Source organism: Ornithorhynchus anatinus, chromosome 3 (assembly GCF_004115215.2).
Source record: "Ornithorhynchus anatinus isolate Pmale09 chromosome 3, mOrnAna1.pri.v4, whole genome shotgun sequence".
NCBI lineage: Eukaryota > Metazoa > Chordata > Mammalia > Monotremata > Ornithorhynchidae > Ornithorhynchus > Ornithorhynchus anatinus.
In genome coordinates this window covers 37,644,995-37,667,823 of record NC_041730.1, presented here as the reverse complement: position 1 = coordinate 37,667,823, position 22,829 = coordinate 37,644,995, and the positions used below count along the sequence as shown (strand labels likewise).

Below are 22,829 nucleotides of genomic sequence, written 5' to 3'. Positions count from 1 at the left end.
CTAAACAGGCCTCACTGGACATCATGTTTCCAGGGAACACAATTTGGTGACAGCATTCACTTCTTTCAATGATGCTCATTTTTGGTTGTATACAAAGTTTGCCCAGTATTGGCTGTTTCATAAACCAAATTCCTTCAGTCTATGTGTCAATCTAGTAATAACAGTAATAATAATTGTGGTATTTGTTAAGCGTTTACTATGTGTCAGGCACTGTATTAAGCACTGGGGTAGATACAATGTAAATAGATTGGATATAGTTCCTGTCTGACATAGGGTTTACAGTCTAAATCTCCATTTTACTGATGAGGTAACAGGCACAGATAAATTAAGTGACTTGTCCAAGGTCACACAGCAGGTACATGGAGTTGTTGGGATTAGAACCCAGGTCCCCTGAGAAGCAGCGTGGCTCAGTGGAAAGAGCACGGGCTTAGGAGTCAGAGGTCATGGGTTCAAATTCCAGCTCTGCCACCTGTCAGCTGGGTGACTTTGGGCAAGTCACTTGACTTCTCGGTGCCTCAGTTACCTCATGTGGAAAATGGGGATTAAGACTGTGAGCCTCACGTTGGACAACCTGATTACCCTGTATCTACCCCAGAGCTTAGAACAGTGCTCGGCACATAGTAAGTGCTTAACAAATACCAAATACATATGCTGACTCCCAGGTCCCTGCTCCTATATTTCTGATGATGTAATAATTAGCATGCCTTCTTGTGGATGTGCTTCTGGAACCTGGTCATCAGCCTATATAAACTCCTGAAAGAGTGATTCACGGACTTTTGATAATGCTATCAGCATCTTGAGTTTCCTACAGGTTCAAAATAGCATGCTAGTAAATTTTTCCAGCTACTCTGCTGGCCCCTTCAGTATGCCAATACTTAAATCTTTTCAATTAAGAGAAAAACATGATGTTTAATTAGAAGGAAAATCAGACAAAAGTAAACATTGGAGATGACCAGTGAAACATGCAGAATACACTGACTGCCTAACAACTGATATGTGACTCTCACCAAAAATGAGAAAATACTTCATCTATATATAGATTTGCCTAAAGAGTATTTATAAGCGGCCTTTTTATTCACATTAGGTAATTTGCTTTCCTGCAGCAGTTAGTAAGTTCTCACAAAGTTATTAAGCACCAACTCTAGAGAGGCACCCCTGCTGCTAAAGATGCAAGCAAATAGATTATTTTAGCCCCCTTCTTACCCTCTATATTTTCTCAGAGTTTCCAGAGGTGAAAGTGGGGTATGAGGATAAGGTTTTGAGAGTGTGGAGAAGTTGGACTTTCAGTCTTTCAGGCCAACATTGGGGTTTCTGGAATGAGTTCTGAGACAGGGCTAGTGATAGGTGTTTCAGAAATATTAGTTTATCTATAAAAGATGGTCCACTCAGATTGATGTTTGGCCCTGTGGGTTTGGTTTTCTACTTTAGATTTTAGGCAAAAATAAATATTTGCCCTGGAGAAATCATTTCCAAGAATATATTTACCCTATGTAGACATGATCAATTAAAATTAAATCAGGAAACAAGTATAATGGGAGATCTCCAGAAGCAGGTGGCAGAAATAGTAATAATTTAACAGCTTCAGGTTTATTTAGCAGCTTCAGTTTTATAGTTCCAATTAATCAATTAGTAGAAGCTATAGCTGGTTCAATTCACTCATAAAAGAGTCTCCATTTAAATATAAAATACATAACTATATGCATACACATCTACTCATGGATGGAATTTGAGTCATATTTGCATGGAAAAAAATAAAACCATCTTTTTCAGCTCCAATAATGTATGAAAACATGCTAGCTTTGCTTATATACTTAATTTCCTTTAGAAACTCACATACTTTTTAAATCTACAGAAGCTAATTCCCATAGGACAAACATTTTCTTCCAAATGGAAACTTCAATGTCAAGACTTAGAAAAATCCCCCTATTTCTTTTTTGTCACTATTATCAGTGCAGAAAGTTAAAAAAAAAGTAAGAGTCTAACCTCTGCCACTCACCTCCACTGACTCCGTCTCCCACAGCTACCTATTGCCCTACGGACTCTTCCTATACGCAGCTGTCAAACAGACTTTCAGGAGAGGCGAGGGTGCCCAGCCTGCTAATGAAGGAACTACCAGCATGCAGTTCAAGGTCTCTGAGCAGAGCAGAATGGGAGAGGTAAAAATGTGGCTGATGACACCCAGACAGCAGAAAGTGGCGAGGAAAAGAAGTTTGCTACTTATTTGTTCATTGATTTATTCACATATCCACCTGTCCTTATTCTTGGTATTTCCTGATGTACATTTATTTTCCTTCCTCCTTCCACTTGCAATTAATTTGTGTCTTCCTGTCTCCCGCACTGGATTGTAAGCAGCGTGACAAGCAGCATGACACAGTGGAAAGGACCCAGGCTTGGGAGTAAGAGGTCATGGGTTCTAAACCTGGCTCTGCCGCTTGTCAGCTGTGTTACTATGGGCAAGTCACTTAACTTCTCTGTGTCTCAGTTACTTCATCTGTAAAATGGGGATGAAGACTGTGAGCCCTAGTTGGGACAACTTGATTACCTTGTATATACCCTAGCACTTAGAACAGCACTTAGAACTTCAAATTTATCCTTTCCTGCCTTAACTCTGCCCTCTCCTCCGCCAGGCAAAGCTTCTTCTCCTCCCTCATCGACACCCATGCCCGTCACCCCCGCCGACTGTTCCGGACCTTTAACTCTCTCCTTAGGCCCCCTGTTCCTCCCCCTGCCCCATCTCTCACCCCCAATGATCTGGCCACCTATTTCCTCACGAACATCAACACGATCAGGTCTGAGCTCTCCAAAGTCACCCCTCCGCCTCTCCCCTCCCCCTCACCAACCCCCTCCCCTACTTTCCCATCCTTCCCTGCAGTATCCTCAGAGGAGATCTCCTCCCTCCTCGCAAGTGCCACCCCCTCCACCTGCGCCTCGGACCCCATTCCCTCTCACCTTCTTAAAACCATCGCCCCTGCCCTCCTCCCTTCCTTAACTTCTATTTTTAACCACTCAATCTCCAAGGGCTCCTTCCCCTCTGCCTTCAAACATGCCCACGTCTCCCCCATCCTAAAAAAACCCGCTCTTGACCCCACTTCCCCCTCCAGTTATCGTCCTATCTCCCTACTACCCTTCCTTTCCAAAATCCTAGAACGAGTCGTCTACAATCGATGCCTAGAATTCCTTAACTCCCATTCTCTCCTAGACCCCCTCCAATCTGGCTTCCGTCCCCTCCACTCTACCGAGACTGCTCTCTCTAAGGTCACCCATGACCTCCTCCTTGCCAAATCCAATGGCTCCTACTCCATTCTGATCCTCCTTGACCTCTCTGCTGCCTTTGACACTGTCGACCATCCCCTCCTCCTCCATACCTTATCTCACCTTGGCTTCACGGACTCTGTCCTCTCCTGGTTCTCCTCTTACCTCTCTGGCCGATCATTCTCGGTCTCCTTCGCTGGCGCCTCCTCCCCCTCCCATCCTTTAACTGTTGGAGTTCCTCAAGGGTCAGTTCTTGGCCCTCTTCTGTTCTCCATTTACACTCACTCCCTCGGTGAACTCATTCGCTCTCACGGCTTTGACTACCATCTCTACGCAGATGACACGCAGATCTACATCTCCGCCCCTGTCCTCTCCCCCTCCCTTCAGGCTCGCATCTCCTCCTGCCTCCGGGACGTCTCCACCTGGATGTCGGCCCGCCACCTAAAACTCAACATGAGCAAGACTGAGGTCCTCATCTTCCCTCCCAAACCCGGTCCTCTCCCAGACTTCTCTATCACCGTGGATGGCACGACCATCCTTCCCGTCTCTCAGGCCCGCAATCTCGGTGTCATCCTTGACTCGTCCCTCTCGTTCACCCCACACATCCTATCCGTTACCAAGACCTGCCGGTTTCACCTCTACAATATCGCTAAGATCCGCCCTTTCCTCTCCACCCAAACGGCTACCTTACTGTTACGGGCTCTCGTTATATCCCGGCTAGACTACTGTGTCAGCCTTCTCTCTGACCTCCCTTCCTCCTCTCTCGCCCCGCTCCGGTCTATTCTTCACTCCGCTGCCCGGCTCATCTTCCTGCAGAAACGATCTGGGCATGTCACTCCCCTTCTTAAACAACTCCAGTGGTTGCCTATCGACCTCCGCTCCAAACAAAAACTCCTCACTCTAGGCTTCAAGGCTCTCCATCACCTTGCCCCTTCCTACCTCTCCTCCCTTCTCTCTTTCTACCACCCACCCCGCACGCTCCGCTCCTCTGCCGCCCACCTCACCGTCCCTCGGTCTCGCCTATCCCGCCATCGACCCCTGGGCCACGTCCTCCCGCGGGCCTGGAACGCCCTCCCTCCTCACCTCCGCCAAACTGATTCTCTTGCCCTCTTCAAAACCCTACTTAAAACTCACCTCCTCCAAGAGGCGTTACCAGACTGAGCTCCTCTTCTCCCTCTACTCCCTCTGCCATCCCCCCCTTTACCTCTCCGCAGCTTAACCCTCTTTTTCCCCTTTTCCCTCTGCTCCTCCACCTCTCCCTTCCCATCCCCACAGCACTGTACTCGTCCGCTCAACTGTATATATTTTTCGTTACCCTATTTATTTTGTTAATGAATTGTACATTGCCTTGATTCTATTTAGTTGCCATTGTTTTTATGAGATGTTCTTCCCCTTGACTCTATTTATTGCCATTGTTCTTGTCTGTCTGTCTCCCCCGATTAGACTGTAAGCCCGTCAAATGGCAGGGACTGTCTCTATCTGTTGCCGACTTGTTCATCCCAAGTGCTTAGTACAGTGCTCTGCACATAGTAAGTGCTCAATAAATACTATTGAATGAACAGTGCTTGGCACATAGTAAGTGCTTAACAAATATCAACATTATTATTATTATTATTATTGTTATTATTACTAAGCGACTGAGTCTTTTACCTCCCAACAGTGCAATACTCTATACACTGTAGGTGCTTGATTAATATATGGATAAGTTAATGGAGTACACACACTGACACATACACTCTATTCTTTCAAATGCATTCTTACTATGCATTTTGGTTAGTGTGCAACAGCAGAATTAGGGAAAATGCACACCTGTCATATCATACACACAGCTTTAACAAGGAGTTTTTCTAGAATACAACCCCCTTGTTATAGAATACTTTGCATTATTATGGATTCATCAATGATAAAATAATTTGTGGCAGTCTCGAAGAACTGAGAGCTCACCAAGAGTGACTGGGGAGATGTAAAAATTATTCTGGGAGAAGACTCACTGGGCTTCCTCTTCCCTGGGCCTCCAGAGTCTTAATCTGGCCATGCCTACATTTCCACCATACTGAATCAAGAGTTTCACATCTGTTCATAACCCTCAATAACTTAATAATGATTGTGCCAAGCACTGTATTAAATGCTGGGATAGATACCAGATAAACAGATCTCACAATGGGCTCACATTCTAATAGGGAGGAGAACTTGCCTGGTTACTTGTTTTGTTTTACTGTCTCCCCCTTTTAGACTGTGAGCCCATTCTTGGGCAGGGATTGTCTCTACCTGTTGCAGAATTGTACATTCCAAGAGCTTAGTACAGTACCCTGCACACAGTAAATGCTCAATAAATGATTGAATGAATGAATGAACAGGTATTTACTCCCCATTTTGCAGATGAGGTACCTAAGGCAGAGAGAAATTAAGTGAATCACCCAAGGTCAAACAGCAGACAAGTGGCAGAGTCAGGATTAGAACCCATGTCCTCCTACTAATGGGCCCTTGCTCTTTCCAGTAGACTGTGAAGTGTGAGGGTTGGGTTGTTACTATACTATAGCATGCTACGGTATAAGGATAATGATAGCTATCATTATACCATAGCATGCTATAATATAATAATAAGGATGGTATTTGTTAAGCACTTACTATGTGCGGAGCACTGTTCTAAACAGTGGGGTAGATACAAGGTAATGAGGTTGTCCATGTGGGACTCACACTCTTAATCCACATTTTACAGATGAGGTAACTGAGACATAGAGAGGTTAAGTGATTTGCCCAAAGTCACACAGTGATAAGTGGTGAAGCTGGGAATAGAACCCACAACCTCTGACTCCCAAACCTGTGCTCTTACCACTAAGACACACTGCTTCTGAAGCAGCGAGGTGAGGTAGAAGGGGGCAAGGTGATTGAGTGCTTTTGTCGTGGGCGAAAAGGGGCCCAAGCAAAGGAGGGTGAAGGAGTCAGGCAGATCCCAGTTGTGATCAAGAGTCATTTTCTGAAGCACCTCTCTTCCATGCTTCACCCTGTGAACTGCTCTTATGCAAGGGAAAGCTACTGTGGGAAACAATTGAACAGAGTCTCTCCTTTCAACCCAATAATAGTGACCCACCCTTCCACTGGCTGGGCAGAACCCTTCTGAGTAAACATAGGCAGGGCCTAGTAAGCAATTGCCGCTTCTACTAGAGGCTTAAACATCAAAGGCACTTTTCCCCTTTCCATTCACTATCAGTTTAAATACATCTCCCCACTGAAGAATTAACATACATCTCCCCACTGAAGAATTAACAATGTTCCTGGTGGGGAAGAGAGTTAGGGGATAAGCATCAGTGAATAGGTGCTAACTGTGTTGATAACTAGGCCCACAGGTAAGATAAATAAAGCTGGAGCTGGAGAATTTTAAAGAAAATGCTGAAAACATGCAGTCTCTAGCCTACTGCCTCATTTTTCCTTCTATTTTTAGGATGATGTTCCCTTTAAAAGCCAAAAAGAGCTACTTTCCCAGCAATTGTGAGAGTATTACAGAGAAGCAGCATGGCTTAGTGGAAAGAGTACATGCTTAGGAGTCAGAGGTCATGGGTTCTAATCCCAGCTCCTCCACTTGACAGCTGTGTGACCTTGGGCAAGTCATTTAACTTCTCTGTGCCTCAGTTACCTCATCTGTAAAATGGGGACGAAGGCTGTCAGCCCTACTTGAGACGACCTGATTACCTTGTATCTAACCCAGAACTCAGAATAGTGCTTGGCACATAGTAAGCGCTTAACAAATACCAATATTATTATTATTATTATTACTGTAGGGCTTAGTTGAGGAAGGCATCTGGGAGGAAATATGATTTTAATAAGGCTTTGAAGGTGGCGAGAGTGGTGGTCTGTCATATATAGATTATGAGGGAATTCCAGGAGCAAGGAAGGATGTGGGAAAGGGGTCAGAGATGAGATAGACTGAGTTTCAGTGAGTAGGTTGTTATTGAAAGAGGGTCGGTTGTAGGAGGAAATCAGTAAGGAAGATAGGAGTTTGAGTGATTTAAAGCTAATGGTAAGGAATTTCTGTTTGCTGTGGAGGTCTTTGAGGAGTGGGATGCTTACTGTAATAATACTAAAAATGTTGGTATTTGTTAAACACTATGTGCTGAGTACTGTTCTAAGCGCTGGGGTAGATACAGGGTCTTCAGGTTGTCCCACATAAGGCTCACAGTCTTAATCCCCATTTTACAGATGAGGTAATTGAGGCATCCAGAAGTTAAGTGACTTGCCCAAAGTCACACGGCTGACAGGTGGCAGAAAGGGGACTAGAACACATGACCTCATAGCAAAGTACTAAGCATTTGGGAGAGTACAGTACAAAAGAGTTGACAGAAATTTTTTCTGCCCACAATGAGCTTACAGTTTAGAAGTTATGATAAGTGACCAGTCTGATATGATATGAGGATATGATATGTGATAAGCATAGCAGTTTGGGTGAAGGGGAAAGGGTGGATTTTAACAATGTTGTGAAGGTAGAAGAGAAGGGATAATGGTCATAGATTAAATATGAGAAGCAGTGTGGTCTAGAGGAAAGAGCATGGGCTTGGGAGTCACAGGACATGGGTTCTAACAGTGTCTGGTACATATTAAGTACTTAATGAAAGCCATTAAAAAAAATCCATGAAAATCTTCTTAAAATTGGAACCAACTTCTTTCCCACAACAGTTTTACTTTCCTTACTGTCTCCATGGGGAAGCTAACACGGGGTGAGGAGAACGGAAAAGGAAGGAAGGGCCAGAAGGATGTAGAATTGGGAATCATCTGCATAGAGATGGTAGTTGAAGCAATGGGAGAGAATGATTCTCTAAGGGAGTGGGTTTAGAATGAGAATAAAAGAGAACCCAGAACTGAGCCTTTACGGACTTCCAAAGTTAGAGGGTGGGAGACATCTTTTAATTGATGATAGAAGTTCACTGCTTGCAAATCTCTACAGAAGTTCCTGGAATCAGCTCACATACCCTCATTATCTACCCAGGGGAAACAGACATCTAATTTTTCAGAGACCTTAACTGAAGGGGAAAGGTGTCAGCTTTTAAGAATGACAAAGGAGCTGGCACAAAGTCTTCCCCTTGTTGAAATACTGTCAGCTAATCAACAGGAAAAGTTACCTTTCAGAAAGAAGACAGCTGCTATCAGAAAGCTAATAATCACCTTTGCATATATACAGCTCTCGTTGAGTTTTTGCAGCGTGCAGTTGCGCTCACACATAGGACACATAATTGTTCGATTTGCCTCGCAGATCTCTTTGCTTAGGAGATAAAACAAGAAAGGAAGGTTAGGAGGCTGCAGGCAGGTGCTTGGCTTACTTTGCTAACAGAGCTTATAGGGGAAGAGGCAGTTTATCTCAACCTGGGAGGACTGGGGGATGGTGAGATTAGATTAGTGGGGCCCCTCTGGTCCTGAGCTCATGGGGTACCGATTGGACTCGGTGTCTTCCCAGAATCTTCTTCCTGACAGTTTCAAGCCGAGGAATTGGAGCATGGCAACTGGAGTGGCTGTCAAGCTGAGTCAGGACTGATAATAATAATAACAATTGTGATAGTTCTTAAATGCTGGGATAGATATAAGATAGAGAAGCAGCGTGGCTCAGTGGAAAGAGCCCGGGCTTGGTTGTCAGAGGTCATGGGTTTGAATTCCAGCTCTGCCACCTGGCAGCTGCGTGACTGTGGGCAAGTCACTTACCTTCTCTGTGCCTCAGTTACCTCATCTGTAAAATGGGGATGAAGACTGTGAGCCTCAGGTGGGACAACCTGATTACCCTGTATCTACCCCAGCACTTAGAACAGTGCTCTGCACATAGTAAGCGCTTAACAAATACCAACATTATTATAAACAGATCAGCCACAGTTCCTGACTTCACAGGGCTCATTGTCTAAGTAGGAGGAAGAGCAGGTATTGAATTCTTATTTTACAGATGAGGGAACTGAGGCATAGAGAAGATAAATGACTTGTCCAAAGGTCACATTTCAGGCAAGTGGCAGAGTCAGGATTAGAACCCAGATCATCTGGCTGCAAGGCTGAAGCAGATGTGACTGAACCTCAACTCTGAGAGGGAAGACAAGCCCTGCTGTAGTCTTCTTACTAGTTCTCCCAGCAGAGTTAACCACATGTCATGCATGGCCCCTCTGAGAGACATGGTGTTACTGGCTCGGATAATGAATGGGCTTGGAGTCTGCAGTGCAGGTTGCTTTTTGGGGAAAGGAGTGGGTTAGTCCAGATCTGGCCAGAGATTTAACAGGCATGGCACTGGAAAAGAGAGGTAGAGTGATTATCAATCTGCAAGACCAGATGCACTTTTGGTGGTTCTCCTGCTAATCTAAAGCTATTCCCCTAGCTCTGCAGAAAGTAGGACTGAGTCTGAGATATATCCATGAAATAAACAATTTAGAAAATGACACAAGCTTCACTTTATGTGGGGGCTAAAGGGTACATTTTCCAAGAAGATCTTTTAGGAGAGAATGAATAATTGCCCCTCTCTCACCACAGGAGCAGGGAGGGTGAACCCAATCTCCTATATTCTCCAAACCAAAATCTGGCCACCCAAATAAACATTTTTGTATAACCCAATGACAGTTGCTTTCCTTCTTGACATATCAAGTTATAATGATTTTCTTTATGGTTACTTGTTTATTCTATGTTCTCTGTTAGAAAATAGCATTACAATTATTTCACCAGAAATTTTTCCATTTCCTCATCTTGCTGCACAGGGAAACAGAAGTATAAATTATAGATGGCTTTACAGGATTTTTAACAATTTAAAGAGAAAACAAAACTTCCAAGTCTGATTAAGCATAGTAATTTATTTCTTCTTTAGGTTTGTCTTTAGCTAAAATGTCTTGGAAATGTTCAAAATGATTGGGTATCTTTACATGGAGCAGTCTGAAGAGTGGCTTCTTAAAACACAGGGCAATATGAAGCCTTTAAAGCCTAATCTTGCCAACCTCACGCAAGAAGGGTTATTGGTTGTAATTAAAGTGTTACAACCCTAAATATAAATCCACCAGGATGTGAAAGAGAAGTAATAGAAATAATGAAACAGACTATGACTAAATATAGTGAGAATAATATACCCCACTCCCATCTGAGGCTTTTGGGATGCGACAGAGGGGAGCATAATCTCCTTCTGTTTTCTCACTTTTTCCTCAGATGAGACTGTTTCCTTTTTTTTAAATGGTACTTGTTAAGTGCTTACTCTGTGCCAAGCACTATTTTAAATGCTGGGGTAGATACAAGATAATCAGGTTGGATGCATCCTTGTCGCATAAGGGGTTCACAGTCTAAGTAGGAGGATTTAATCCCCATTTTACAGATGAAGTAACCAAAGCACAGAGAAGTTAAGTGATTTGCCCAAGGTCATGCAGCAGACAAGTGGCAGAGTAGGATTAGAACTCAGGTCCTCTGGCTCCCAAGCCCAAGGTCTTTCCACTCTGACAAGCTACTTGTTTCCTCTAGCTCAAAACAAAAAAAAAATTGCCGTTCCTCTCCCTGTTTTTGCACAAGCAGCCCCTTTCAGCTTCCCTGACAAGTTGTGAATGGGAAATAATGCTATGACAACTGCACAGGAAGCTGAACTGTTACCACGGTATGACTGGTGCATTGCCTTATGAGAACATCACTTTCCACATGGCATGGTTAGCGTGCCCTTACATCTGGAAAGAGCAAGGGTCTGGGAATCAGAGAACCTAGGTTCTTTTGCCAGCTCCACCAATCATCTGCTGTGTGACTTTGGGAAAGCTTTCCACATGGCATGGTTAGCGTGCCCTTACATCTGGAAAGAGCAAGGGTCTGGGAATCAGAGAACCTAGGTTCTTTTGCCAGCTCCACCAATCATCTGCTGTGTGACTTTGGGAAAGTCACTTAACTTCTCTGGGCCTAAGTGCCTTCATTGTTAAATGGGGATTCATTTCATTCTCCTTCCTACTTAGGCTTATTTATCTTGTAACTATCCTAGAACTTTGTACAATGTTTGACATATAGTATACTCTTAACAAATATTACAGTTATTATTATACCCTTCCCTCAGCTCTGTTGCACATATGTATGATGAATTATATAGTCCACCTATTATTCTGATGACCCCATTTGTAAATGTTTATATGTCTGTCTTACTCTATAAAAATGTGGCTAGGAACAAGCCTTATGCCTCTGTTGTACTTCTCAAGTGTTTAGTACAGATATTCATTCATTCATTGATTCAATCGTATTTATTGAATGCTTACTATGTGCAGAGCACTGTACTAAGTGCATTTTGGTCCTCAATAAATACCTTTTTATGATAATTACTACGATTGTTCTTTCCCCTACACAAGACGTAGAATCTAGATCAATGCTAATGTGGATATAATCAAGGGCATTTTTTTCCAGAATGCACAAAACCTTCTCCCACTTTATATTTTGTTCATCCTGTTCCTCCTGCTTTGTCTCAAACTTCCCACTTCTGACCTGGGGCTATTCACATTTGCCCTGGCTCAGGCTGATGGTTGTTCCAAATTACTTCCACTTAGAAGTATCTAAAAAGTTCCAACCACTAGGACAAAGCCACATTGAAAACCAAAGAAAACCCTGTAAAAATGGAACCTCCACATTTACTTCTCTTCATTTAACCACCAGAGGGAGAATGCTCATTAGATAACTAGCAACTTGTTGAAAAGCTTGAGTAAAGAGAAGCTTCTGCCAGCCACTGACCTGACTCAAAATTCAGAGCTCTCGTCAGTGAAATGAGAAACCAAAAATATTGCTAAATTTACATTTACAAGCAAAAGAAATATTAGCAGAGGGAGAAAGTGTTTGAAGCACGGTTTTAAAATGCCTCATTTCCTCAAATCAGATTTTAATAACAATAAATCCGAAACCACCATGAAGCGAGCAGTAATGGGTCAGTTTGCAAAGTGATGCCTGAAACCTACATGAAAATCACAGATGTGTTGTAACCAGTGACAGCAGCTAGGAAGCTTCGCGTTGGCGATACTTGTGCTATTACGGTGAAAGTCTCTGGAACAACCCAAAATAGGGAGATAAAAGGAATGTAGTGACAAGGAGAAGCCAGACATAACTGGTTTGCCAGTGGTCTAAACTAGCATTCAAGTTTCAAGACCAATTCCCAGGCATGGGCACTCACTCTGCAAGGTAAAAGAGGCTGTCTCCTGAGTTCATTCATTCATTCAATAGTATTTATTGAGCGCTTACTATGTGCAGAGCACTGTACTAAGCGCTTGGAATGAACAAGTCGGCAACAGATAGAGACAGTCCCTGCCGTTTGACAGGCTTACAGTAATCATTGTGTCCTCTGGGGACATTGTGTCCCCCTGCTCGGGCCCGGGGACATTGCGCTCCCCTTCTCGATCCTGGGGACACTGTGCTCCCCTGCTCGGCCCCAAGGACATTGTGTCCTCCGGGGACATTGTGTCCCCCTGCTCGGGCCCGGGGACATTGTGCTCCCCAACCGCTCCCCCAACTCCGGCCGAGGTGGCCATTTTGGGAAGGCCTCACTCCCTCTTCCCCCTTGAGGTGATTCATCTCCCCCACCCCCACCCCGGGCGACGATGTCCTTGTTCTCACCATGTTACCTTACCTTAGCCGCCGCCTACGGCCGCAACCCATCCCGGACAATCTCAGGCCCCCCCCCGCCGCCACAGGGACATTTGGTCATGAGCTCTGGGACTCTCTCGGCCGCTGGCCGCTTGACTTTGAGTCTGATCGGGTAGGGTCGGCTCGTCCCCCGAGCCTTTTCATCGCCTGCTTATTAACACTATTGTATTGTGTCTTACTGTACCATGTTGCTATATTAGCGATTTTGCTTGTTATTGTTTATTGTCGTCAGACTTTGAGTTTGATTAGGTCGCCCCTTAATCGAGCCTACCCCCAACCCTGGTCATCGCCCGCTTATTAACACTACTATATTGTATCATACTGTATCGGGTTGCTATATTAGCACTACTGTATTGTATCATACTGTATCATGTTGCTATATTACCAATTTCGTTTGCTACTGTTTATTGTTGTCAGTGCTGCCATCCACCTCTCTGGCCTCGCCATGACCCCCCTCCCCCCCCGGCCCCTTCCTATCCTCCCCTTCCCCTTCCCCTCTCTCGCTCAGCTCTTTCCCGCTCTCTCCTCTGTCTCCTCACCCCCTCCCGTCCCCCGCCCTAGAACCCCACTTTACCAGTGCTACCCCTCTTCCCCCTCCCCCTACTCTTCCCCCCACCAAACCCCCTCCTCACCCCCTCACCCCTTCTCTCTTCCCCACCCACGCCCCATCCCAGTCCTCTTGTGCCACCACTACCCCTCATCCCCCTCTCCCCGTCCAGGGCCCCGCCACCTCCTTCCCATCCAAACCCTCCCCTCCCCCCGCCCTTCCCCCCCTCCTCCCCTTGCACCCACAGCTACTTTCAAGTGTGGCCTCTGGAACCCCCGCTCTATTACAGGTAAGCTACCTTTCGTCCATGACCTTTTCCTCTCCCGCTCTCTCCTCCTCCTCGCCCTTTTGGAAACGTGGCTCTCTCCCGAAGACACGGTCTCCGCCGCCGCTCTCTCCAGCGGAGGCCTCTCCTTCTCCCACTCCCCCAGACTCACCGGTAAGGGAGGAGGCGTCGGCTTCCTCCTCTCGCCCCGTTGCCGCTTCCGCACTATCCCTCCTCCCCCATCCCTCTCCTTCCCCTCCTTCGAAGCCCATATCATTCGCCTCTACCACCCCCTCCAGATACTTGTCGCTGTCATCTACTGCCCTCCTGGTCCCACCTCCGACTTCTTTAACCACCTTGACCCCTTTCTCACCTTCCTTCTCTCCTTCTCTATGCCCACTCTGATTCGTGGAGACTTCAACATCCATATGGATGTACCTGATGACTCCTCTGCCACCCGCCTGCTATCCTTCCTCGACTCTGCTGACCTCCTCCTCAACCATACCGCGCCCACTCACCGACTCGGTCACACCCTCGATCTCATCATCTCCTACCGCTGCACTATTTCCTCACTCACCAACTCTGAAATCCCTCTCTCTGACCATAACCTTCTCACCTGCCTCATCTCTCACACTCCCTCCCACTGCAAATCTTCGCTACTGCACCACAGAGACCCCCGCTCTCTCGATCCCATCCATCTTTCCAAAAGCATCTCTCCTCACTTTGCCGCCCTGTCCCCATTTCCCACTCTCGATGATCAGGTCTCCGCTCTCAACTCCACCCTCTCTACTCATCTCGACTCTCTCGCCCCCCTTTCCCTCCGTCGCTCTCGCTCCACTAACCCACAGCCCTGGATCACCTCCTCTGTCTGCCTCCTACGCTCCTATGCTCGAGCTGCTGAGCGCTGCTGGCGAAAGTCCAAGCACCAAGCCGACCTCGCACACTTCAAATTTATCCTTTCCTGCCTTAACTCTGCCCTCTCCTCCGCCAGGCAAAGCTTCTTCTCCTCCCTCATCGACACCCATGCCCGTCACCCCCGCCGACTGTTCTGGACCTCCCTCCTTAGGCCCCCTGTTCCTCCCCCTCCCCCATCTCTCACCCCCAATGATCTGGCCACCTATTTCCTCACGAAAATCAACACAATCAGGTCTGAGCTCCCCAAAGTCACCCTTCTGCCTCTCCCCTCTCCCCCACCAACCCTCTCCCCTACTTTCCCATCCTTCCCTGCAGTATCCTCAGAGGAGATCTCCTCCCTCCTCACAAGTGCCACCCCCTCCGCCTGCGCCTCGGACCCCATTCCCTCTCACCTTATTAAAACCATCGCCCCTGCCCTCCTCCCTTCCTTAACTTCTATTTTTAACCACTCAATCTCCAATGGCTCCTTCCCCGCTGCCTTCAAACATGCCCACGTCTCCCCCATCCTAAAAAAAAACGCTCTTGACCCCACTTCCCCCTCCAGTTATCGCCCTATCTCCCTACTACCCTTCCTTACCAAAATCCTAGAATGAGTTGTCTACAATCAATGCTTAGAATTCCTTAACTCCCATTCTCTCCTAGACCCCCTCCAATCTGGCTTCCGTCCCCTACACTCTACCGAGACTGCTCTCTCTAAGGTCACCCGTGACCTCCTTCTTGCTAAATCCAATGGCTCCTACTCCATTCTAATCTTCCTTGACCTCTCTGCTGCCTTTGACACTGTCGACCATCCCCTCCTCCTCCATACCTTATCTCACCTTGGCTTCACGGACTCTGTCCTCTCCTGGTTCTCCTCTTACCTCTCTGGCCGATCATTCTCGGTCTCCTACGCTGGAGCCTCCTCCCCCTCCCATCCTTTAACTGTTGGAGTTCCTCAAGGGTCAGTTCTTGGCCCTCTTCTGTTCTCCATTTACACTCACTCCCTTGGTGAACTCATTCGCTCTCACAGCTTTGACTACCATCTCTACGCAGATGACATGCAGATCTACATCTCTGCCCCTGTCCTCTCCCCATCCCTTCAGGCTCGCATCTCCTCCTGCCTCCAGGACGTCTCCACCTGGATGTCTAGTTTAGGACCGCCACCTAAAACTCAACATGAGCAAGACTGAGCTCCTCATCTTCCCTCCCAAACCCGGTCCTCTCCCAGACTTCTCTATCACCGTGGATGGCACGACCATCCTTCCCGTCTCTCAGGCCCGTAATCTCGGTATCATCCTTGACTCGTCTCTCTCGTTCACCCCACACATCCTACCCGTTACCGAGACCTGCCGGTTTCACCTCTACAATATCGCCAAGATCCGCCCTTTCCTCTCCACCCAAACGGCTACCTTACTGCTACGGGCTCTCGTTATATCCCGGCTAGACTACTGTGTCAGCCTTCTCTCTGACCTCCCTTCCTCCTCTCTCGCCCCGCTCCAGTCTATTCTTCACTCCGCTGCCCGGCTCATCTTCCTGCAGAAACGATCGGGGCATGCCACTCCCCTTCTTAAACAACTCCAGTGGTTGCCTATCAATCTCTGCTCCAAACAAAAACTCCTCACTCTAGGCTTCAAGGCTCTCCATCACCTTGCCCCTTCCTACCTCTCCTCCCTTCTCTCTTTCTACTGCCCACCCCGCACGCTCCGCTCCTCTGCCGCCCACCTCCTCACCGTCCCTCGGTCTCGCCTATCCCGCCGTCGACCCCTGGGCCACGTCCTCCCACGGTCCTGGAACGCCCTCCCTCCTCACCTCCGCCAAACTGATTCTCTTCCCCTCTTCAAAACCCTACTTAAAACTCACCTCCTCCAAGAGGCCTTCCCAGACTGAGCTCCTCTTCTCCCTCTACTCCCTCTGCCACCCCCCCCCTTTACCTCTCTGCAGATAAACCCTCTTTTTCCCCCTTTCCCTCTGCTCCTCCACCTCTCCCTTCCCATCCCCACAGCACTGTACTCGTCCGCTCAACTGTATATATTTCCATTACCCTATTTATTTTGTTAATGAATTGTACATTGCCTTGATTCTATTTAGTTGCCATTGTTTTTACGAGATGTTCTTCCCCTTGACTCTATTTATTGCTATTGTTCTTGTCTGTCCGTCTCCCCCGATTAGACTGTAAGCCCGTCAAACGGCAGGGACTGTCTCTATCTGTTGCCAACTTGTTCATTCCAAGCGCTTAGTACAGTGCTCTGCACATAGTAAGCGCTCAATAAATACTATTGAATGAATAATCTAGTCTAATATAATCTGAGTTATGTCAGAGCCCATTTCCCTGGGATGTGGGATAAAGTCAAGAAAGGTTTGGAGAATCCATCCAAGACAGAATGTCCCAGAGATGACTCCCAGCCCAGAATCCTCAATTTCAGTGTTCCTTGTGGACAGGGATCATGTGTACTTGGTACAGTGCTCTGAACAGAGTAAACACTATTTAGGTGCCAGTGATTGATTACTGAAACTTTAAGATGGCTTTTAAAACCCTTGTGAAAGTTTGAGTGAATTCCAGGATGTGACAAAGCTTAACTCTGGGGACCTTCAAGTCTCTCTCTAGCTCTGAACTGATCTGAACCTAGTTGTGGGGTGTAAGGAGGCAGTTTGAGAAAGTGGGGGAAGGAGACCCCACCAGCCCATCATTTGCCTGCTGTTTGCTTAATTTGGGTGTGAGTGGAGCATTTATGGGATTAGATCTTCCACAGTTAATGATGGTATTCATTAAGTGTTTATCTAATGCCTAGAACTACTATATGTACAAGATCATCAAATTAGATATCCTCACCTCTTTTGGAATCATGTACAAATCTGCACCCCAAACAACAAAGCTTCACGCCAGATTCTTGTATTGTACTGAAATTCAAGTGGTTTTTGGAACCATATTTGCACAGGAAAATGAAGGCTTGTATTAGCTTGGATATTCATGTAGCCGAAGCAGCAAAGTGAACCTCAGTGCTTCTCAGCACTTAATTTGTACTGGAGGAGATGCCAGTCCTCTTTCAGCCTTCTTCCCTCTTCTAGAAGGACCCTCTAGCTGCCAGGCTGAGTAGGCGAGTAAGGGGAGAGTGGCAATCGGGGTGGGTGGATACAGAACAACTCTTCAACCTCTCATTCGAGATGCTCTAGTCAAAAGCCTCATAGTGTTCCTCTCAGCCACAGGTTGAGCTGTGGAAGGTGAGATAAGCTTTTTGAAAATTCCCAGGGGAGAAAGAATCTTATTTTTATTGCTCCTTTTCATGTCAATTTGCAGTTCAGGGGTCCTGTGCTCTCGCAAAATTCTTGAGGCTCTAGTACAGTGCTGACCTTGGACTTTGGCGCTCCTACACTGACTCAGCACAGATATCCTATCCCCACCCCCTCACTCCAGAAAAAACTCCTTTCTGGAAAAAAGATATGGTCCTCTAGAGCCAGAAGCTTAGGGCTTCATTTCCTCCTCCTTTCTGGGAAAACCTTATTCCTGTTCAGTCTTCCCAAAATGGAGTGGCTGCCTTGTTGCCTCTTTATCGTCCACAGATCTGTCCCTTTTCTGGAGACCAGTCTGGGAAGGGCTTAGCGGGCTACCCGAAGCAGCAGCAGATGTGTTTAACCAGGTCCCAGCTCCTGTTGCTTTCCTCTGAAGGTAGAGAATGATGAGGTACCGCTGTGTGGCTTGGGGGTGGGGGGGAGAAGGGGAACAGGGGTGTATCTCCAGGTGAATATGATTGTCTGGGTGTCATTTGTGGGTGTAGGGCAGGGAGTTGGCAGACTGCATTAATCATAATCCAAGGATAAAGTATATCTTCAAAAGTGATTGGCTAGGTAACATTTTAGACTGATCTCACTTCATTAAAAAAAATAATGTCAATATCATACATAAACTATTCAAGATTTTGAACATTTTTCATATGCCTTGGTATGAAAATTGAATTTTTCCTTTCTGAAGCATTCATTTTTTTTTTAAATCTTAAATTCAAGATCCAACTGGTTTTGGAGAAATGCAGTTCTGTAAATCAAAGAGCAGGTTTTAAAGAAGGCTTCTTTTTTGCCTTTAATTGAAGTGTAACATATTCATTCTTTAAGTAAAAATGACCATCTCAAATAATAGCATCTATACCTCCCCTAAATCCCCCTCCCCACACACTTTTCCACACTTTAAAACACCTACAACCAATTTGTGTGTGACACCTTGACTATAAACTCCCAAGCAGTTAGTACAGTGCTCTGCACATAGTAAGCACTCAATAAATACAATCGAATGAATAACAATTCAGCTCAATGCACTTTAAAAAGTGAAGACCTTCAGCAGTTTTTATCTTGGTTTAAAGTGAAATGCCTAAATAGTGTGTGATAGAAATACCAATTCATTCATTCATTTGATCATATTTATTGAGCACTTACAGTGTGCAGAGCACTGTACTAAGCGCTTGGAAATACAATTTAGCAACAGTCATAATGTAATCAAATATAGATGAAAACACTTCACGAGTGGCAAAATGCTCCCTTCACAAAAGGTAAGGACACATCTATTACATAGAAACACTGTCTTCTTCCATCAGAAAAGGAATCAAGAGGATCATTAAAAGTTCAAAGTTGCAGGGCTCTTAACGAAAAGCAAGCTAGCATATATTTATTTCCTCCAAGGAGGAATGTCACCCATGGGTGTTTTGCAAAGGTTGTTTTGGGGCCAATTGTTACAGTACTCTTTTGTCTAGAAAACCTTTCTCTTTTATCCTCTAAGGTTATTTGAAAGAAAACAGGTTATTTGCCTCTTCCTGCTGCTTCAGCTCAAAACCCTAATCCCCGCTTTGTGCTACTATGGTTATTGACACAACAATAAATTGTGTGGTCACAAACAGGGGATTATAATTTCATGTAGATGGAAAGCAGCCAGGGAAGATGCTGCTTTCATAAGAGCGTGGCTTGTTTGTAGTGAACAATAAGATGATCTTTAGTATCAAAATAAAGTGGCTTTGAAAGAGCTCTTTCACTACATGATTCTTAAACGTTTTCAAATCTTCCTAGGGAAGAGACGCTCACAAACTACAGATTTTTACTGAAAAAAGAGTTCAATTTTAACGATAAATCTATCAATGCAATAAATGCTAACCAATTCATGTACATTTTATGGCAAAAGTGAACAAGGTCTGCCAATCATTCAGTGATATCTATTTAAGCACTTACTTTTTACAGAGCACTGTACTAAATACTTGGTAGTGGACAATCCAATAGAGTTGGTAGACATGATCCCTGCCCTCACAAAGCTTACAATCTATCAGTTATATAATACCATATATGGGTAGATTTATGAATCTTGTACAAATAGTATTGAATTCTTTGTGGACAGATAGTGTTGATCTCTCATAGTATCAGTCTTTTCCAGTTCTCTTTTACTTTGAAAGAAGTGGATTTCCCTTTATCACTTTTATGTATTTTTTAAGTACTTTCTATATGTCAAGCATCATTCTAATTGCTGAGGCAGGTATCAGGTACTTAGACTGGACACAGTCCCTTATCTCTAATGGGGCTCAGAGTCTCAGAAAGAAGGAGAATAGGTATTGAATCCTCATTTTACCACTGAGGAAACTGAGGCACAGTGAAGTTAAGTGACTTGCCCAGGGTTACGTAGCAGGCAAGTGGCAGCGGCAGGATTAGAACCCAGGCCTATGCTCATTCTACTAGGTCATGCTGCTTCCATTCCAAATTCCTTTAAATGACGTTTCTAAATCTTCCTCTTACCCTTCCACCCCCAGGTCTACAGAGAATGAGAGTGGTATAGAAATGCACCACTGCTGGCCCTATCAAGTATTCGGGCCACTAACTGCAAATTTAAAAGAGGAAAAATGTTTAAAATATGCTTTCAAAGGCAAATTATGTTTTGTTTAGAACTGTTCTCACCCTCTGACTTCAAATACAGAAAGAATATAGGATCAGTAATCCTCAGATAAGCTTTTCAAGAATAATTTCCCACTCATTTTACCTGACTTGACTGGAATCCATTGTAAATAATCCATAAAGGAAAACAAACAGACCGACGAGGGCTGCCGGGATCAGCATTCCAGTGTACCAGCCCAACCAAGCAAAATAGAGGCCAATCTTCTCACCAAAGTAGCGCCTATAGAAGAAAACCAAAATTCATTCATTCATTCAATCATATTTACTGAGCACTTACTGTGTGCAAAGCACTATATGAAGCGCTTGGGAGAGTACACTGTAACAATAAACTGACACATTCCCTTCCCACAATAAGCTTGCAGTCTAGATTGCAGGACAAATAAACAAATAAAAGATATAAACATATGATGTGGAAAACATCTATGTCAATAGTTTAGAGATTATAAATTAATTCAGGGCATTTTGGAGTCTTTCAACAAATGTGGTGCAAATCCAGCTAATCCAATGCAGATATGCATGCTTAAGAGGTGCTACTTGAAGATAGGAAGGAACAAGAATAGGAAAGGAAGAGACTGACAGGAAGAGATGAGAATTATTGGTTTTTTGCATTGCATTATCTATTGGGTAGCCTTTTATTTTAGTGAACTCCACTTCTGCTTTGCCATTGACTGCAATGCAATACATGAACTTTCTTTCTTAAATGGTATTTGGTAAGTGCTATCAAATCCTATGTCAAGGCCTTGGATTTGCTCCCTTTTTTCACCCCTCCCTCAGCACTTCTGTACATAGCCACAATTGATTTATTTACATTAATTTCTCTCCTCTCCTAGATTGTAGGCTCACTGTGGGCAGGGAAAGTGCCTACCAACTCTGTTATCTTATGCTTTCCCAACCACTTAATTCAGTGCTCTGCAAACAGTAAGCACTCAATAAATACAATTGATTGATTCTAAGTATTAGGGTAGATACAAGTTAATCAGGTCATAAACAGATGTTCTCTGAGTGTAAATTAAATATTTTTCAGGAAGTATTAACTTGCTTGTGTACTTGCATCATAATTTAATGTTCACCTTATCAATTGACCACTGAACAATTTTAACATGTACAAGAGGAGATATGTGTCTCTATTATGAGACATAAGTCCATAAAAATCTCCTATGTTAGTTTCTTCTTGCCAGTTCCTGATATTTTCTTATGATATTTATTAAGTGCTTACTATTTACCAGGCACTGTTCTGAGTGTTGGAGTAGATAGAAAGTAATCAGGTTGGACACAGTCCATGTCCTACATGGGCTCACAGTCTTAATCCCCATTTTACAGATGAGGTACCTGAGGCACCGAGGAGCCAAGTAACTTGCCCAAAGTCACACAGAAGGCAGGTGGAGGATCCAGACTAGAACCCAAGTCCTTCTGACTTCCAGGTCCATGGTCTATCCACTAGGAAACACTGCTATACTATGCAACTACACTTATTTTTCGTACCATTGTTATACAGTTACACACATTTTATTCACTCAAGCTTTTAAAAAAAAACCAGCTACTTCCCCTTCATAATTTAGAGAACATACTATGAACCAATGGGCCCTGCTATGAGAAATCTTCTGTATATTTTCCTTAGTGGTAGTCCTCCTTTCTTATTATCTCAGTTTTCTGAGTTTGCTCATCTCTGTCCTGTCAGAGTTTAACAACAGTTGAAGATGGCTAGATTATGCCTCATCAATTGGGAGTTAATCAACTCAGTAGTTCATTATTCTTTTCTTCTGGGAGAAGTCCATCACACTCAAAATCATTTTTCATAGAACACTCATTTTCCACTCTAAGACGGAAGCTTATTTTAGTACCAGGTGATGCAACAGAAACATACTTGTATTTAAACAAATGGTTCTGTTCAACAGAGTACAATTTATCCAGGGCCTCTTACAACATTTTAATTGGGCAAGATCTCAGAAGTTTTCAGTACATATTCATGAATATATTTTCAGGGATATATAGGAAGATGAGACATATACTGAAATAACTTTTCTTTATCTTCCAAATTCAGGCTAATAGTAGCTAAATAATGGAGACATTACTCAAATGTTGAAACATAATTCAAGGGATATGATTTAGCAGGAACAAAATAAACACTTCATCTTCAAAAACTGTCTCATGCTTCCTCTATGAACTGCTTCAGTACCTGATTAAATCCAGGGGCTGATACTTATACCACATTCCCCAGCGAGCCCATCGCTCATATAATAGGTGCCTGTGGTTTTGAGCTCCATGTGTTTTGATGGGGTGTCTGCTCTTGTGGCTTCCCTGAAGCATAGAAGGAAATACAAAACAAAACAAAACTGCAGGACAAACGGAGAGGGTATCATG

The 22,829-nt window shown here is 44.7% G+C and overlaps 1 protein-coding gene across 4 annotated transcripts in view; it reads right to left on the bottom strand.

The window, feature by feature from the left end:
- ANO3 (anoctamin 3) overlaps nt 1-22,829 on the bottom strand; it is a 249,457-nt gene that overhangs the window by 68,165 nt on the left and 158,463 nt on the right. For all 4 annotated transcript variants that reach the window (XM_001509055.5, XM_039911456.1, XM_029060306.2 and 1 more), the window contains 3 exons: nt 22,645-22,766; nt 20,554-20,688; nt 8,410-8,506 (listed from right to left, as the gene is read on the bottom strand). In XM_001509055.5, coding sequence (XP_001509105.2) covers nt 8,410-8,506; nt 20,554-20,688; nt 22,645-22,766 — 354 coding nt within the window. The remainder of the gene's footprint in view (nt 1-8,409; nt 8,507-20,553; nt 20,689-22,644; nt 22,767-22,829) is intronic.